We start from the raw sequence: 18739 nt of genomic DNA on the forward strand, positions 1-18739 counted from the left end.
ACTGAACTGAAAAATATAATTCAAGACTTGTTCAATATAGTATTCTTAAAGGGATAGTTCATTAAAAAAATGTAATTGTCATTAATTAAAGCTACACTGTGTAGTATTTTCTCCCATCTAGCGGTGAAATTGTATATGACTACCAACTGAATATTACTTTCTAGCCCCTCCCAATACGAGGGTGTTTTAACTCCTACGGTGGCCGTATTTTTTCCAAGATTAACATGGCTTCCAGTTCGACTTTGTCCATGAGTGTTCATTGACGTGAGGAAAAGTATCCTAGACGCCATTCTAGTGTTATGCACAACCATGCTATAGTTAGCCAAGCAACTATAAAACTTTTATACCCGTCGAGAAGTAAGCGGGCAACTTCGCGAGCGTCCCTTTTAAAATCCTTGCTCCTCATGAGCTCTTTCCATCTTGGAAAAGTCACTCCAATATTGACTTTGGTCTTGTTGATTTGCCTGTCGCGTAGTCGTTTTAATTCTCTCTTTCGCTTCCTTGGCGACTCGGTTATGTCCAGGCGTGATCCTCAATCTTCAACAGGCTTTCAAATCTGCCGGCAGTCGCGAGTAATCTCCCCCTCGCATTCATCACGGTGCCACTGAGTGTAAAAGCGCGAAAGGCAAAGCTTGAATTTCCAGGTATGTCCCTCTTTGGCTAATGTATTTTCAAGATGGAGGCGCAACATGGCTTCCGCCATTCGAGCGACTCGCTCGTATGTATTATAAATGGCAGATTCTACGCTTACGAGAATACTTGGTGGAAGTAATTACACATGAATGAGCGCTTATAATTTTGAAAGAACAGTGTTTTTTGCTAAGAATCAACTTAAATTACACAGTGTAGCTTTAACTATTCCACCCTCATGTCGTTCTGGCCTGTAGGACATTCGTTCATCTTCGAAACACAAACAAAGATATTTTTGATGAAATCTAGCATTCTGTCCCTCCATAGACAGCTACGCAACTGACACTTTCAAAAAGAGATCGTAAACCGAATCCATATGAATTGAGTTTAGTCCACATTTTCTGAAGAGACACGCTCACTTTTTTATGATGAATAGATTTTATTTAGGCTTTTATTCACATTTAAACATTGATCAGTGAACATAAACAAAAGCTCAATAGAACCAGCTTGATGCGTGAGAACAAACCTCTCGCTGAAGCTCAAACGTTCTGCGTTACACGAGAATGATCCTCATTGGTTCTTTAGTTTACCACAACTGATGTGTGTTGATCAATGTTTATATGTGAATAAAAAAAAGCCTAAATTCATTCTGTTCATCATATAAAGCGATCGTGTCTCTTAAGAAAATTTGGACTAAACCACTCAGTTAATGTATTATAGTTTTGCAGCATCAAAGTGTTAGTTGTGTAGCTGTCTATGGAGGGACAGAAAGCTCTCAGATTTAATAAAAAATATCTTTATTTGTGTTCTGAAGATGAATATGGGTTTGGAACGACATGAGGGTGAGTAAATAATGACAGAAATGTAATTTTTTGGGCGAACTAACCCCCATGAGAGAAACACATTTTTGCAATGTTCTGCACTCCTGTGGCAATTTGTGTTTTCCACACAAGTAACTTTGCGTAAATGTCCCTGCAGCGTTCAGAAGGTGTTTGCTCTCTTCCAACCTCCCACACTGCCTTAGAGTTCCCAAAACATTAATGCTTACACCAAACATTTCACGGATCAATGGCAAAGCTTGTTTTCCCCTCAAGCACCAGTTGATCCAGTAATGTGCAAAGACCAAATATTAGACTACCGTAAAAAAAAAAGAAAGCACTCAAGTGGACGAGGTGTGGTCAAAGACTTGACTTCTGAGAACTTTGTGATGGTAGTTTAAGTTATGGACTTGTATAAAAGGTAATTATTGGCGAAGGGCGGTCTCGTTCTTGGGACGTGTGGGTGCTTCTGGGAGTCTTGTGACTTATTGCTGAAAGACTGGCAACAAACACTGCAGGTGCAGCTTGAGCTCATCAGGGTTTCCGCATCAAAAGCGACTGGACTTCTCTCCAGCAACACCAGACAGCCATGCCCTTGAGACAGAGGGCTTCCTCACAACCTGGGAGAGCAAACACCTTTCCGTCTCTTAAAAACATCCCGGCTCTGCGCCCGAGAGCTTCGTCGTCTCACTCGAAGTCGCCTTTAGAGGATGAGCTCTCTTGTCCGGTCTGCTGCGAGATCTTCACCGATCCCGTGGTCCTGAAGTGCAGCCACAGTTTCTGCCGGATCTGCCTCCATCAGTTCTGGAAAAGGAAAGCGTCCAAGAGGGAATGTCCGGTGTGCAGGAGGAAGAGCTCTCTGACGGAGCCCACCGTGAGCCTGGCTCTGAAGAACGTGTGCGACGCCATCATACAGGAGCAGAAAGGACAAGCGTCCGGCTCCAACGCCGCCAACGGGACGTCCAAATCGGAGGCTCTCTGTGCCACTCACGGGGAGGGACTCAAATTGTTCTGCCAACACGATGAAGAGGTTCTCTGCTGTGTTTGCCAAACCTCCAAGAAACACCAAGGCCACAGTGTGTGTCCTTTGGAAGAGGCAGCAAACGATCTCAAGGTGATCATATTTCTACGAATATTTCTTAGTTTTAAGCAGTTTTGGTAACACTTTACAATAAGGTTCATTAGTTAACATTAACAAATAATGAACTGCACTTATACAGCATTTATTCATCTTTGTTAATGTTAATTTCAACATTTACTAATACTTTATTAAAATCTTGTTAACATTAGTTAATGCACTGTGAACTAACATGAACAAACAATGAACAGCTTTATTCATATTAACTAACATTAACAAAGATTAATAAATACTGTAACAAATGTATTGCTCACTGTTAGTTCATGTTAGTTAATACATTAACTAATGTTTAATAAATGAACCTTATTGTAAAGTGTTACCGCAGTTTTATTATTTTTTGCATCGTGGCATTATGTGTATTGTATTTACCATCCATATTCTCATTACCTTAATGCATCTAGATGTTTTATTTATTTATTTTAGATTTTTTATTTTTAGTAATAGTAATTGTTTTTGAAACAAAAATCATGTTGATTTGAACTAACTCGGAAAAACAATGCATTGTTAACCGTGCTTACATTTTAATGCATTGTATTTTTAGGGCTTGCATTCTTACGGGCTGAAATTCAACATTGTCGTATATTTAAGCTGTGAATATTTCAATTCATACACATTTTCATTATTAAAAATTCTATATTCCATATTCATCTTTCAGATTTCACTTCCAAATCATTAATTCTGTTTAAAAATACAACCTGTAATGTCCAACAGGCTTTCAGTCCATTTTATTTCACATTACAAATTCAAATGCAGGTTCAAATTCATCATTTCACACCCGTGGCCTGCAGGAATAGCAGTAGAGTACCGATGCATAATCTCCATCTGCTGTTAGTCCAACTCACCAGCAGGGGGTGCAAGCGGCTGTTGACCAAGAACAAAGCAACAAGTAGAGAGAGACATAAAGAAAGAAAGAAAAGAAGGTAGCGAGAGTCATTATATGTTTTATATACATTAATTGACAGTTTATTTGATTAAATATCAAGAATCTGCATCATGCCTGACACCTACATGAACACTTTACAGTTTTATAAGTTATTCTCTTCAAATGCTATTGAAGTTAGAAACATGTGCACCAATGTTGTATGTATAATTCTAAATTCGCGAAATATCGAATGTCCAATGTCAAGCCAACTTTATGTTTTTCACTGCGAAACACTCAGCGCCAAACTTTGCGCGTTACGTTCATATTCTGAGTCCATCTGTTTGCCTGTAGCCTCCAGCACCGCTTACATTCCCAATAAGGTGCGAGTTTGGTCTTATATCACTGTATTGGTCCATTAAGCTACGTTAAGCGTTTTATATGTCGCGACGGCAGGGGAATCCTGGAGTTTGACGTATCGAGGGAAACGCACAGCGCCGTGAGTTAATAGAGTTATGGAAACTAAACTACCGAGAGAGAAATATGTCTACCTCAGTTTTAACGTTTGATCTGTACATCAGCATCGGGGAATAACATCATAATCTCATTCATGGTAGAGAAAGCTGCTTACATGTACAAAAGTAACCGTGAAGACATTGAATTAAACATAAATGCAGCTTTTCCGCATGGCACTGATAATCCTCACACATACACTCCATTTCTGTAAATCCGTAAATACACACTTGCAATACCTGCATGTGAGGTCGACTAACAGCAGATGGAGATTATGAATCGGCAATCTATTGCTTTCCTGCAGTTCCCGGATGTGAAAAGCTGGATTTTCTGTCAAACTTGAACCACTGAATTTGTGGAAGCGAAAAAATTTGAACGAAAATTGCCTGTCGAATATTACAGGTTGTATTTTTAAACAGAATTCATATTTTGGAAGTGAAATCTGAAAAGTGATTATGAATTATTGAATTTTTAATAATGAAAATGTGTGTGAAATGTTTTGAATTCAAAAATTCAGCTTAAATATACGACCATGTTGAATTTCAGTCCATAAAAATGCAAGTCCTAAAAATACAATGTATTAAAATGCAAGCACGGTTATTAATGCAATGCATATATTTTTTTCAAGTAGTGCAATTTAACAAGCTTTTTTGTTTCAAAAACTTTTGCCATTATTTTACTTGCATAATTGTCTTTATCCTCAATTCTCATTATTTTTTTTGCACAAATTAAAGCAACACTAAATAATTTTTTTTACCTTAAAATAATTTTTCCAAAATCGTATCAGCGGTTCATCGAGTCGTAACAGGGTGAACGGCTCTCCTGCCTTCGCTTTGCGGCCCTATATCTGCTATTAACCACACTATGTAAGTTTGCCAGATCGGGTCGCGTTTCTGTAGTTCTAATGAGACATAAGAAAACTACAAGCGTTAATAGTCATTATTTAGTTTTTCTTCGTTTCTGATGTCGCAATACATCATACTTTCATGAAATCATGAAACATACTCGACCTTGTCTGTGGACATTGTTTATTCATTCCAAAGCCGGCGCTGGATAAACAGCAAGTGTGCGTGTGACAGTAGCTGCGGTAAGCTAAAATATTTACGACAGCGGTAATGGACAATTACGCTTCCAACCTGTAGAGGAAAAGTTATTTAGTGTTTCTTTAAAGCAAGCACAATAAATACTATCAGGATGTATCAATGCAATTTAACTAATATTATATGTTAAATAATATAATAATATAGTTTTCACATTGTGGTAATGAGAATTTGGGGGGGAAATGTGCTTAATTGAAAGTAATGTGATTTTTTTTTAAAGGGATACTCCCTCTTTTTTTGAAAATAGGCTCATTTTACAACTCCCCCAGAGTTAAACAGTTGAGTTTTACCGTTTTCGAATCCATTCAGCCGAACTCCGGGTCTGACGGTACCACTTTTAGCATAGCTTAGCATAGATCATTGATTCTGATGAGTCCAGTAGCCATTTCTTTCAAAATTACCAACAAGTTTTTTTCCAAAAAAAAGTGGAGTATCCCTTTAAATGTCAATGGTAGCATACAGATTACCTTGCTTAATTGAAAATATTGTGGAATGCAGTAAATATGAGTAATTTTCCACGACCATAGAAACTTGATAATATATTGGAATTTAAAAAATGGAGGTCAATACAGTTTTGACCTGTAATGACATTAATAGTGAAAAAAAATAAAAAAAAATTTTTAATATATATATATTTAGTCAGAAATTGCTTTTGGGGTGCAACTTGTTGAAAAAACAAAATGTTTACGAACTGTCCTAAGCTCTGTTTACACCTGCTATTAGAATGTGTTTTGGTCGATCAGATCACAAGTGGACGGCGCTAAATACAGGTGTAAACGGGGTCTAAAACGTTTCAAGCTTGCCCACTTTCGACCACTTCCAGAGGTAGTTGAAACCGCATTCGACCGGATTGCTTTCGTAGTGTAAACGCTCATATAGTCGAATGTGTTCGAACATCCACAAAACACCGCCTTCTCTTTGTTTACTGACCTGATGCGTAAACATTATGGGAAGAGCGCTAGCCAGACTGGATTTAAACTTTGCCAGCTGGAGACCCAATTTTGGTTCGAAGACGAAAAAAAGTACCAAGCACAACGTTCTCTCACCATTCCTGATTTCTAACACACACTCACCGCGTTCGACATTGTCTTGCAGCTATCAGAGAAGAAACGAAAGCTGCTGCTCTCCGTGTGTTTTTCCGTCGTCTCCTGTCGTGCTCATATTCGTAAGATCTGTAGAAACCATACATTTACATAAGATGCAGATTTAAACACCAGGTGTAAACACAAATGCAATTCCCTTGTCTACTTGTGAACCGATCAACCAAAATGCGGCTTTATACCAAGTGTAAACAGGGGCATAGAGTTGATTTAAAGTCAAGTGAGATTTTTCTTTCTCCAGGAGGAAATGCGGCAGATTGTCATCCCACTTAAGAAAAGTCTTAGACTCCTCTATGAGGCCAAACAAGAATGTGATGACATAACAGTCCACATCAAGGTATCAACTGAGAAAGTCCCAGACTTACAAACATCATATGATACTCTAACCATCAACAGATACCTCCGTTACTCAGTGCATTGCCTTTTTTTTATGTTGGGTTCACACAGAACCAAAGGGAACAGACAGAGAAACAAATTCACGAGGAGTTTGCAGAGCTTCACAAGTTTCTTTTGAAGGAGGAAGCTGGAAGGATTGCTGTCCTGGCAGAAGAAGAAGAGACAAAGAAGCAGACGACGAAGAAAAAGACCGACTCAATCACTCGTGATATACTCATCTTCTCACAGGCTGTCATGGCCATTGAAAATGAGATCGATAGTGACGACAGCCTCTTTTTACAGGTGTGTTTGGAATGTTAACTAATCTGATCGATTGTGTACAAATATTAGCACAAGTAACTGATTTACATGTTCCCCACAGAACTACAAGAATGTCAAAATGAGGTAATCGTACGCTGCACATTTGAAAGTATTTGATCGTTCTGTTTGCATAAACTAATCTGACTTTATGTCATTACAGAGCTCAGATAACATTTCATGAACCAGAACCCATCCCCAAATGTCTGATCGATGTTGCGGAGCACATGGCCTCCCTGAAGTTCGGAGTGTGGGAAAAAATGCAGAGTCTGGTGGAATTCAGTGAGTGCTCGGTTACTATAGAGCTGGATAAGCTTGTGTAAACATTCAGGGTTTCAGAACGGGTTTCCTTCAAATTCACCCGTCGGAATCTGAATTGAACGTCTCTCAGGTTGAAAAGCAATGACAGGAAGAGGAAATTACTGCAGTTCAAAGAAATTCAAAGTTCAAAGTTGGTTTGTTCAACAAATGAATGGAGAAAAAATGTTTTCAATCTTGTAAATCTGCTTCATGTTTTTTTGGCTCCACTATGAACTTAATTAGAGCATTCTGGGAAGTATGGTACATAAAACAAAAATGATATATAAAAATATATATATAAACATATTTTTATATTACAGTATGTTAACATATTTCAATATTTATAGAATCAAATATAAATATATGAAACATTTCTATAGGTGTCATTGCCAAAACTGACTATTAATATCTTCTAAAGTTTCTGGAAATATGTAAATACATAGAAATTAAATGTATTATCTATCAAAATCTACACTTACAGCAGAATTTCTAAGAATTTCATTCCATTTTATTTCTACATCCTTAAAGCTGAAGTGTGTAATTACTAATGGGTTCAATACTCATTGCAAATGGAATTGCAAAAATGTATTATCAAAAAGCTTTCCAGAAAACGGTCTGCACCCATCTGCCATTGGCCAAACAACCAGATATCCCCGCCCCAAAACTCACGCCATTGGTTGAGCTGTGAGGATGTCCAAACAAATGGCAAAAAAAATCTACAAATGGCTAGTTGCAGAAAGTATTACACACTGGAAAAAGTTACATGCTTGAATGACATTTAAAAAATGTTAAATATAAATTTGTTATAATGTCTTCCCACTTTCTCCACCACTTAGCTCCGGTGACGTTGGACCCCAACACGGCCTACCCCTGTTTGTCTCTGAGCAAGACTCTAACAAGTGTGTCCAACACGGGGGTGATGAAACAGCTGCCGGATAACCCCGAGCGCTTCGACCACTTCGTTTTTGTACTGGGCTCCAAGGGTTTCACCTCCGGATGCCATTCCTGGGAGGTGGACGTGGGCCAAAATGATGACTGGGTTATCGGTGTGGTTAAAGAATCCATAGCCAGGAAAGGCAAAATCTCTGGCTGTCCAGAAGGAGGATTCTGGACCATCGCTCTCTCTGATGGGAAGTACACGGCCATGACCACCCCGCACACACCACTCATCCTGAAGGGACACCTGGAGAGGGTTCGTGTGAAGATCGACTATGATGCTGGAGAGGTCAGCTTCTTTGACCCAGTGGATGTCACACCCATCTACACATTTAATGACCACTTTACTGAGAGGATGTTCCCTTTTTTTTGTCCGGGGGCAAATATAAATGGGAACAATCCAGGGCCACTGAAGATCTGCCCCGTAAGAGTGGCAGTTTGGAACAGTGCCTCCTGGTGACCGTTCAACAGCTTTGTGTGTGTGTTTTTTACTGCAGTTGTACAGTACCAGTCAAAGGTTTGGAGACATTTACTATTTTATCGACTATTTTCCAGATATTAGAATAAAATGAAATCACAAAATAAAATCTTCTATTTGATGTACTTCGAACGAAGTCGCCATTCATCTGGATTCAACTCTGCATACTCTGGACATTCTCAATGTATTCAATGAAGTTCATGAGGTGCATTCATGTATGCTGGAAACAAGCTAATCCAAATTGTCCAGTTTGGGAAACACAATAATATATAATTATAATTTTGTTGAAAAATGTATTGGACCATCCGAAGTCATGCAAAGGCCTTAGACACTTTGATAGCCTGTCTCCAAAGTGGATGTCTTCAAATTTTCTTCATCTCAATAAATCCAAGATGGAAATCGTTTTATTTGGGCCAGTGTCTGCTATAGTTCAAACCAAATATGGTGTGTTAAAAACTGGGGCATCCTAATTGATACTGAGCTTAAAATGGATTAACAAATTAATGCTGATGTCCGGTCAAGCTTAAAGTTAAGCCGGTTTTCAACTTTAGATACTCAAAAGGTCATCCATGCTTTTATATCTTCCCGCTTGGACTACTGCGACTTGCTCTACCCAGGGTATTAATAAGTAAATTCTAGCTCGGCTGCAACTAGTGCAGAATGCTGCCGCTAGACTCTTGACCCGGACACAAAAATATGAACATATGACCATTCTTGCCTCCTTGCATTGGCTATAAGATACAGAATCGAGTTCAAACTTTTGGTCTTGGTATTCAAGTCCACCAATAACCTCGCTCCATCTTATTCTTGCAGACATCCTCGTAAGTCACGTTCCCACCAGATCTCTTAGATCCAGTGATCTTGCACTCTTAACAGTGCCCAGAACTACATCTAAACACAAGGGTGATTGTGTGTTTGCTGTGGCCTGTCCCAATCTGTGGAGTAAGTTGCCACTAGCTTTTAGAATGGCGCAGACTTTGGCTATTTTTAAGTTCAAGTTAAAAACTTTGGCATTAAAAAAAAATGGTTTGTATGTTATGATTGTGCTGCTTGCTTTAAATTGTATTATTACTATGTTGATGTATTATCTTTTGTGTCTACTTTGTAAAGCACTTTGGTCAACTTAAGTTGTATTTACACAGTGCTATATAAATAAAGAAACGGAACAGATATAATTTTCTTCTGCGTCAGAGCTGTCCAGTAAATACATGTTGAGACTAATTTTCCGATGTAATATAATCTCTTAACTACACTCATAAAAACAAAGGTTCTTTATTGGAATTGTTGGTTCCATATAGAATCTGTAACATCCATGGAATCTTTCCATTGCACAAAAGGTTCTTTGTAATGAGAAAGGTGTCGGGGTTGGGTGAAGGGATGAGGACTCGATGCAGAGTACTGGCTTTTTATTTGTAATTTAAAAACACACAGTGGCGACTTGGCAGGGCTAGACACGATGGGTGTATACGACGACAAACTGACACCGGACTGCAAACACAAGGAGAATAAGTAGAAGAGCAAATAAAGCAATGAACCAATAATCAGATAACAACGAGGGACAATAGACAGGAGAGCACATGGCACAAGGAAACATAGGCTATACATGACAAACCATGTGCTCACAACAACAAAAACAAGAGCACATGGTCAGCAAACACCATCACAAGCCATGTGCTCAAACAAAACATGACACGAACACGCAGCCAATGGGAGCCCTCGCCGACTGAGTGTCCACACAGCCCAAGACAAGAAGAAAGACCTCAGCCGATACACGAATCACGTGCTAACCCGAACACAATACACACGTGAAGAGCGTAAGGTCCAAGCGAATTTGAAATAACCACAACAGAAAACACTGACATTTATGAATGTCCGAACCCCGACACAGAACCCTAACCAAACGGGATTCAAACACCACGCTCTGAACACAAATCAACTCACCACGCAGACGAAAGAGAGTGAACTCGAACCGCACGCTCAGAATGAAAAGACGGAAGTGTCAGGGCTCTGCCACCAAATAAAGATAAACCAGACCGAAGTGACAGAACCCTGATAAAAGGTTCTTTAGATTTGTCAAATGTTATTCACACTAAGAAAAACATGGTTCTTTTAAGAACTGTAACATTCTTTGGAGAACCGAAAATGGTTCTTAGAAAACCTCCTTTTGGAACCAAATTTTTCAAGATTGTATTCACTTAGGACATTACTCATTGAGACTAGCTACAATGACTTTGAGATTTTCTTCCACTGTGGACTCATGCTCATCCCAGTTTAGGCTTGTATGTTGCAGCATTAAAGACATACTTGGTTCTCTCAGTAGCATTCATTCAATGGCCACTGGCCAGAGCTCTTTACCATTCCTTGGAGAGATTGAGCAAAGATAAGTAAGCCTACTCTTTATATGGTAGTCGTCAGCCCGTGGCGTTTACATTCATGAGACAAACTGACAATAACTTATTTTATCAACTTTTTCTCAGAACTGAAGCTCCCATTATCAGTGTCGACCCAACGGGTTGCCTTGAATTCCCCACCTCGCAACAGTTCTTTATCTTAACTCAAGATAATGTTTAGCCAAAACACATCACTTGTTTTTCTTCTTAAGTTTCTCGCCCAGATAGACCCACAATTCCAAAAACAAATCTTCTAATAAAAGCAAAACGGAGTAAAAAAGTTAAAATATTTCCTCACCTGCAAAACAAATTTCAAGCATTTAAGCGTAAGCCTTTAGATCAACAGGTTTTGAGGCTCATTAGAAACTGTGCATAACTTTGTTTGGTAGTGTATATTTTGGAAGTTTTATGGACAATTTGTATATGTTTGCATAATTTACTGATATTTATTTGTACCTCATGTAAATGTCACTATGTAACAAAATATAAAATCAGAAAATTATGTTGTATTTATTGTGCTTTTCACAATGCTACGTTCAGTACAAGTCATAGGCTATATCAGCTTGCTAATCACAGTAGATGTAATTGTTTATTAAACTGAAGGATATTTATCAAAATGTAAAATAAACGATTTAGTGCCTAGAAGGTCCACCCCGTATTGTTTTCTGAGGTGCATGTAGAAATGTTATCAGAAAACATTTAACATTAAATACTAAATATGTGAAGTGCTGTCCGTGTTTTTTTTTTCTTATTGAAATGGTGAAAAATTACAATATTGCAGTATTGTTTGTTTAGTTAGTTTTATTGTATTGAACACAGAATCAAGTTGCCATGTTGTCTGTCATAAAAGTTAATGACTGCTTATCACTTTTTATATGATGGGTAATACAGGGCATCTGGATTAGCCCTTCGTTGAGGTTCCTTATGCAAGACTGGTTTGTGCTTCTGTTTTACCAGGGCATAGTTTTTCCAGTGTAGTCCACGAATCCACCATGCTGATTCTCAGTAAGGCTGCCAAAGACACGCAACATCCCCTCCACACTTGTTCTGGTGTCGATATGTGCCTGGTGGACAAACAGAGAATAACATGCAATTAAAATAGTGTAATGTTGTCAAACAGAAACCATCCGTGTGCTTTTGTGCCTCATTTTTGGTTTCTTAATGATGAATATAAACATTGATGCATCATGCTGATTTTTAATTTCCTTTTGAGAGATGATTATGAACAAAATTTCAACTTGACACCTCAAACCTTTGTGTTCAAAATGACCCCAAACAGAAATGGGTTCTAGAATGGATAACAGTCACATTTATGAAAAAACTGCATGGTGAAATCTTCAATCTACCAACTGGGTTTTAATTTCAGAGGAACATAATATTTCAAAATAGAATATTAGTTAAATTAAATTCACCCCATTACAGCAAATCACCTTTATTACTGAATCTAGATTTACCTTATCTCCCCCCATGTCTGTCTTCACGTATCCTGGGTGAATGGAAATGCAGAGGATCTCATCTGCCTTTAAGTCTCTAGCAGTGTACACAGTCAACATGTTTAGACCTGCCTGAAAGGAAAACAGAGGCATGACAAAGTTTGTTAACACTGCAACCACTTCTTATTTGTTTTTCAGTTTCAAATAAGTCGAGACAGTGTTTGTTAAGAACGTATGTTCAGGCAGTATAGTAGTCAATGAATAGATGAATTTGCACATGGCTCATTTGCATCATCTTTACTCATTATTTCACTATTATTATTACATGTGTAGTGCCCCGAATGAGGCAAAGAGGAAGGAAAAAAAAACAATTTGAAATCCAATCTGACCTTTCAGGCTGCAACACATTTCCAAATATCTGAGTTTCAATCGAGTTTCAAAACCACATTTTCCTGTCTGTCTCAAAAGAGTCTTCTTGTGTACCTTGCTGATACTGTATGGGAAGAACGGGAATGGCTCTGGCAGTGATGGCATGATGCTCATAGATGCTGAATCTGTGGAGATGTTGATCACAGCTGCTTTATCACATGACATCCCTGGTTTGCCACTGGCTTTAGCTGCTGCACGCAGATACGGCAGGTACTCCTGATTAAAGACATTCACAACCAAGTGTTTTAGATATCGCAGGAAATCAAGTCTCGTTTTAGATTAGTCTTCTTCCCAAAAACTTCTTTCCATTACCCTAATGACAAATAAAGGTCCTATCACGTTGGTGTTGAAGGCTTGGATCATGTCCTCAACAGTGGTGGTCCACATGGATTTTGAAGGCAACACTGCAGCGTTATTTATGATCAGGTTCAAACCATTCTTGCCCAGAAGAGAACCCACTTTCTTGGCAGATTCTTTGATACTGCATGGATCAGCTACATCTAATATCGGCAGAAAAATGGTTGTAAAATGGTTATTTCTAACCTCAAAAAACAACTATTACTGTAATCTAAAAGACAACTCCATATTTACCAAGCTTCACAAGGGTGACAACACCTGGATGCTTTTTGGCAAGTTCTCTCAGAGCCTGAATCAGAAAGAAAATGTGAAGGATAAAATGCACATTTCTGTAGCTGTCTTCTGTCCTAAGCTCTTGAATACTCACCTCAGAATTCGTCCCATCTGGGTCACGACACGCAGCAAAAATTTGGGAGCAATGGGCCTCCAGGAGTTGCTTGACCATTTCCAGACCCAAGCCACGGTTGGCCCCCGTCACAAGAGCACTACACGCCTTTAATGCCGCCATGTTCAAAGATGAGCAGTCTGGTTTTATCACCCAACCTGCCTCTCTATCAGGCTTTTTATATCTGCCGAGTGGACGCCACACCCCATATTGCACTGGTCTGTCATATTTTTTATAAGAGAGAGAACCTTGCTGAGTCAAGATGATATTTCAAAGTGACTCAGCGTAAACCTATCGACACTAATATATTATAGTAATAAAACTGCTTGGACGCTTTACAAAAAGATATGTTACTTTATTACAATCATATACACTGTTTCAGGAGTGAGAGTAGAGATTAAAGGTCTGAGCTAGAAAACACAACAGTCCTAGACAAAACAAATCAGGAAGATGCGTATGAACCATAAACTGATAAGCTAATCAGTAGCTCCATTATCGCCAGTGTGACCTTAAGCAAGGCATTTATCCATAGGTTGTTCAAGAGGAACATTCGCTCTAGTAATTTAAGGGGAGCAGAGTCCCCTGTGGAGTCCCTGTAAGGCTCACGATTGTATCAGACACACATCCGATAGGCAAATTGTAGGTCCAATGATGGCTTTACTAAGGGGCAAAGGTACTTCAGGGGCTAACCTCTCCAACCTAAGTCCTATAGGTTTTCGAGGTGGAGCCTCTGTGGATCGAACTTGTTGGTCCATCACATCCCACAGATGCTCAATTGGATTGAGATCTGGGTAATTTGGAGGCCAGAGCAACACCTTGAAATCTTCATGATGCTCCTCAAACCATTCCTTAACAATGTGTGCAGTGTGGCAGGGTGCATTATTCTGCTGAAAGAGGACACTTCCACCAGGAAACACCATTGTCATGAAGGGATGTACCTGGTCTGCAACAATGTTTAGGTAGGTGGCACGTGTCAAATTTACGTCCACATGAATGGTCGGACCAGGGTTTCCCAGCAGAACATTGCCCAGGGAATCACACTCCCTCCAACGGCTTGTCGCTGTCCGATGCGCTTTTCGACGGTGGACAAGGGTTATCATAGGCACTCTGATTGGTCTGCAGCCCCATACGCAGCAGAGTGCGATGCACTGTGTTGTGACACATTCCTCTTAAAAGCATTTTAAATTTCAATATCAAGACAATATTATAAGGCAATTTAACACCAAACTAGACAGAAGGTTCAAGACCCAGACCGTATGTTCCAGACACAACAAAAACTGGAGATATAACAAAAAATATAAAATTGTCATGTTTGTCAAGAACATTTGTGGTATGAAATGAAGTGCTTTTGATTATGTGTGGCCTTATAATGGTTAATAGGGAAGTTTGGACCTGGACCAGCTTTTTGGTGACCTCTCATATTGTTCTTTTGTTTTACCAGGTCACCGTTTCTCCAGTGTGGTCCAAGAATCAGCCGTGCTGGTTCTCAGTAAGGCTGCAAATAACAAGCAGAATTCCCTCCACGCTTTCTTGGTGGTGCCTGGAGAAAATAAAAATATGTGGCTATCATCCATCCATTTCACAAATTGCTTATCTATTGAATATCTTCAGAACACCTGGAATATAGTGCATGAAAATGTTTGTGTTTTTATAAAAAATAAATTGTCTATCATTAATAACCATTAGGAACAGTATCAGATTTGGATCGGTCCTTTCTGACCAATATGCAATCTGGCAAAAAAAAATTGGTATCGGACATGATACCAATACTGAGCAGCCCTAATCAAGTGTCAAAGGTGTCAGAAAAAAGGGAAAAATCGATGCAACCTGCAGCAAGCTCAAACAACAAACCACTGATAAAAACTGGCAGCTCTCTTATATAATGGTGCAGCAGTGTCTTTGGGTCTAGATGGTCTTATGGTCAGGCTGAAAGACCAGCTAAGGCTTGTTATAGCTGTTTATTTTGGTACAATGCCATGAACCTTAAAAACTCTGGCACATCCAGTGACTATTTCTTCCCCAGAAGCACTCATTTGAATTGCCTAATCATAAACGTATGTCCAAGTGGCACAATAGTGAAAGCACTAGCCTAGATGCTTAGATAGCAGGCCAACACATAATTTCATAATTTCATGACTTTCAAATTGTTGTTTCAGAGCTCTTGACGATGCTTTGTTCATTACCCTTATGATTAGTAAGGGTCCTATCACATTGGTGTTGAAGGTGTTTTTCATGTCCTCAACACGGCTGGTTGCCATTTGCCGGTTCAAACCATTCTTTCCCACGAGAGAACCCACTTTCTTGGCAGACTCTTTCACGCTGCATGGATCATCAGCATCTAAAATTAACAGAAGAAAATGGCAGTGCTAGTATTAAGCCAGAGGTGTCTAATCCCTTTCTTGGGGAGCAATTTTCCTGCAGATTTTAGCTCCAAAACATCTGCCTGGAACTTTCTAGGCTGTATTTAAGTCCAATTTTTATTCTATCCATCTCGTTCACTGGGATGTTCACTGTCATTGATTATGCTGCACGAGTGCCCACTACTGGCGGAAACCTTGCAATGTGCTTAAAAGGTACAACCTAACCCCTTGTTTACTTGGAACCCGAAGTTACAAACGAAAATTGTAACAATACAATAAACTATAACAGTCAGCTTAAGTGTGGGGTGGGGGTAAATTAAGTGCGATCTACTGTGACGTCACAATCATGTTGCATTGATGTCTATGGATCTGTGAAGTGGACATATTGAGTAGACTCGCTCCCTCTGTCAAAATCAAGAGGTAGAGGGTTCGTTCAAATAAACTTTCCTCACCCAAACCTCTACGAAGCTGAACACACTTTGAAATGGTGGCAGAGATTCTCCGAAGGGGAAGTCCTTGAGAAAGTTCTTGTCTAAAAGTGGAGTTAAACGCAGCCGTAGTGTTCTTAAAGACCTTAAATAGCTGACTCAGGTGTTCAATTAGGGCTAGAGCTAAACTCTGCTGGATAGCAGAGTAGGATTGGACACCCCTGCATTAAGCAGAGAACGAAGACTTCGGACCATCTGGGTCACGACAGATAGCGAAAATATTATGTTGTTGACAAGAATCCTCAGAGAGTTGCTTAACAATTTTTAAGCCCAAGCCCCGGTTGGCTCCTGTGATCAGGATTTTTCATTTCACTGCTGCCATGTTCTTAAAGGGTTAGTTCAGTATCCAAAATTGAAAATAATGTCATTAATGACTCACCCTCATGTCGTTCTAAGCCCGTAAGACCTCCGTTCATCTTTGGAACACAGTTTAAGATATTTTAGATTAAGTCCGAGAGCTTTCTGTCCCTCCATTGAAACTGTATATACAGTATACTGTCCATGTCCAGAAAGGTAATAAAAACATCATCAAAGTAGTCCATGTGACATCAGTGGGTTAGTTAGAAGTTTTTGAAGCATCGAAAATACTTTTTGGTCCAAAAATAACAGAAAATAAGACTTTATTCAGCATTATTCTCTCCCGGGTCTGTTGTCAATCCTTCACAGTTACGCTGATGGCGTAAAACGCTGATGACGTGTTATCTGGTGCGCCCGAGCTTCGTTTATAGACTGAGGGAGACGCACGCTGTAAAAATGTCTCATCCGCGACATGCACATTTACGCACCATTAAAAAAAATGATATCCACGCAAACAATGTAGAATAGCTTGAATATAGCGTGCGTCTCCCTCAGACTGTAAACGAAGCTCGGGCGCACCGGATAACACGTCATCAGCGTCTTCCGTCAGCAGCGTCACTGTGGAGTCCTGAACGCAGATTCACAACAGACCCGGGAGGGAATACAATGCTGAATAAAGTCTTATTTTGTGTTATTTTTGGACCAAAAAGTATTTTCGATGCTTCAAAAACTTCTAACTAACCCACTGATGTCACATGGACTACTTTGATGATGTTTATATTACCTTTATGGACATGGACAGTAGACTGTACATACAGTTTCAATAGAGGGACAGAAATCTCTCGGACTAAATCTAAAATATCTTAAACTGTGTTCCGAAGATGAACGGAGGTCTTACGGGCTTAGAACGACATGAGGGTGAGTCATTAATGACATTATTTTCAATTTTGGGTGAACTAACCCTTTAAGGTTATCAAGCTGCTTCTGTCACCCAATCTACTGTCACCCAATCTACCTAATTAACTAATTGCCCCTTGTGGGATCAATAAAGTTGATTTGATTGAATTGAATTGAATTGAATTGAATTGAATTGAATTGAATTGAATTGAATTGAATCTGACCCTACCTGTGCTTTTTATGTGAACCCCACGCCCATTTTGCACGGATGTATTATGCTATGTCATACTGTATGTGTTATTGAGGTTAAGGAAAAGATAAGTGATATGAACAGTCAAAGAGAGAGTGAATTTAAAAAACAAGCTAAGATAACATTTCAGTTTTATCTATGCTATCAACTAAAAAATTGTAACAGTGGCTGCATGTTAATGAATGGCCATAATCAACATGGGTGTAAAAGTGGCAGCTCATTCAAATAAAGGTGCAATCCCTGTGAAAGAATGTTCAGAAAACAAAACTTTGTTGCCTGGTGTACTTATAAAAACTAAACTTTTCCACAAGCTCTAATTTTTAGCGTACAATATACATCAAGCAGTTCATAAGCTATCCAGAATGCTTTTTTTTTCTTTCCAGGGAACACAAAGAGAGACGTTTAGCTCACATAACTTCTTGGGTGCTTTCCAGAAAGTTGATATAAATCAAAAATATTGCATTATTTCTTAAATACAACAGACAAGAGCGAGTGGTTGGTTCAGTAGATCTTGGCTGGACATTCTAAGCCAAATTCTACTTCCATTATGGATGGACATAAGACAAAACCTGTCTAAACTTGTCATTGCAACTCACACAGAGTTTGGAACTTTTTGAAAGTTTTTAGTTGCTCTTTTGATGCACTGAATATATTGTATAGTATCTACTCCTACAAGCTAAAACATGTAGAATCTGTTGATGTGTTTAATACGCCATTTTCATTTTAAACAGTAAGATGATTACTTTGTGGTCCCTCTGAGGAAATCCAACTATATGCATAATCAAAAGACACAAATTTCAAGAACTATGAATGGACACTTGCTTTGGTGTTGCCACAAGTAAGTGTCCTCATGCAACCCTATAAATCATTGTATAGAACCATCTCTGT

At 39.1% G+C, this 18739-nt stretch overlaps 2 protein-coding genes across 2 annotated transcripts; one reads left to right on the forward strand and one right to left on the reverse strand.

The window, feature by feature from the left end:
* Positions 1-1909: 1909 nt before the first annotated feature.
* Positions 1910-9587, forward strand: LOC306997084 (E3 ubiquitin-protein ligase TRIM39-like). Its single transcript, XM_079610155.1, has 6 exons — positions 1910-2562; positions 6400-6495; positions 6606-6836; positions 6916-6938; positions 7015-7133; positions 7988-9587. Exons 1-6 carry the CDS (start codon positions 2038-2040, stop codon positions 8545-8547), a joined length of 1554 nt encoding a protein of 517 aa, XP_079466281.1. The 5' UTR covers positions 1910-2037; the 3' UTR covers positions 8548-9587.
* LOC306997092 (C-signal-like) lies at positions 9538-13786 on the reverse strand. The gene is made up of 7 exons (XM_079610167.1): positions 13542-13786; positions 13409-13463; positions 13130-13317; positions 12872-13033; positions 12410-12520; positions 11033-12019; positions 9538-10759 (listed from the first exon to the last, which is right to left on the reverse strand). The coding sequence occupies exons 1-6, from the start codon at positions 13680-13682 to the stop codon at positions 11906-11908; spliced, it is 771 nt and encodes a 256-aa protein (XP_079466293.1). The 5' UTR covers positions 13683-13786; the 3' UTR covers positions 9538-10759; positions 11033-11905.
* Positions 13787-18739: the final 4953 nt, after the last annotated feature.

The sequence above is a fragment of the Phoxinus phoxinus genome (genome assembly GCF_949152265.1).
Source record: "Phoxinus phoxinus genome assembly, chromosome: 1".
NCBI classification, from domain to species: domain Eukaryota; kingdom Metazoa; phylum Chordata; class Actinopteri; order Cypriniformes; family Leuciscidae; genus Phoxinus; species Phoxinus phoxinus.

Excerpts from the sequence above, each read along its gene's own strand:
- LOC306997092 (XM_079610167.1), bottom strand. The coding sequence starts at position 13,682 with ATGGCGGCATTAAAGGCGTGTAGTGCTCTTGTGACGGGGGCCAACCGT. Across the intron at positions 13,464-13,541 it reads CAGATGGGACGAATTCTGAG|GCTCTGAGAGAACTTGCCAA; the intron begins GTGAGTATTCAA and ends TTTCTGATTCAG. Across the intron at positions 13,318-13,408 it reads TGTCACCCTTGTGAAGCTTG|ATGTAGCTGATCCATGCAGT; the intron begins GTAAATATGGAG and ends TGCCGATATTAG.
- LOC306997084 (XM_079610155.1), top strand. The coding sequence starts at position 2,038 with ATGCCCTTGAGACAGAGGGCTTCCTCACAACCTGGGAGAGCAAACACC. Across the intron at positions 2,563-6,399 it reads AGGCAGCAAACGATCTCAAG|GAGGAAATGCGGCAGATTGT; the intron begins GTGATCATATTT and ends TTCTTTCTCCAG. Across the intron at positions 6,496-6,605 it reads ACATAACAGTCCACATCAAG|AACCAAAGGGAACAGACAGA; the intron begins GTATCAACTGAG and ends GGGTTCACACAG.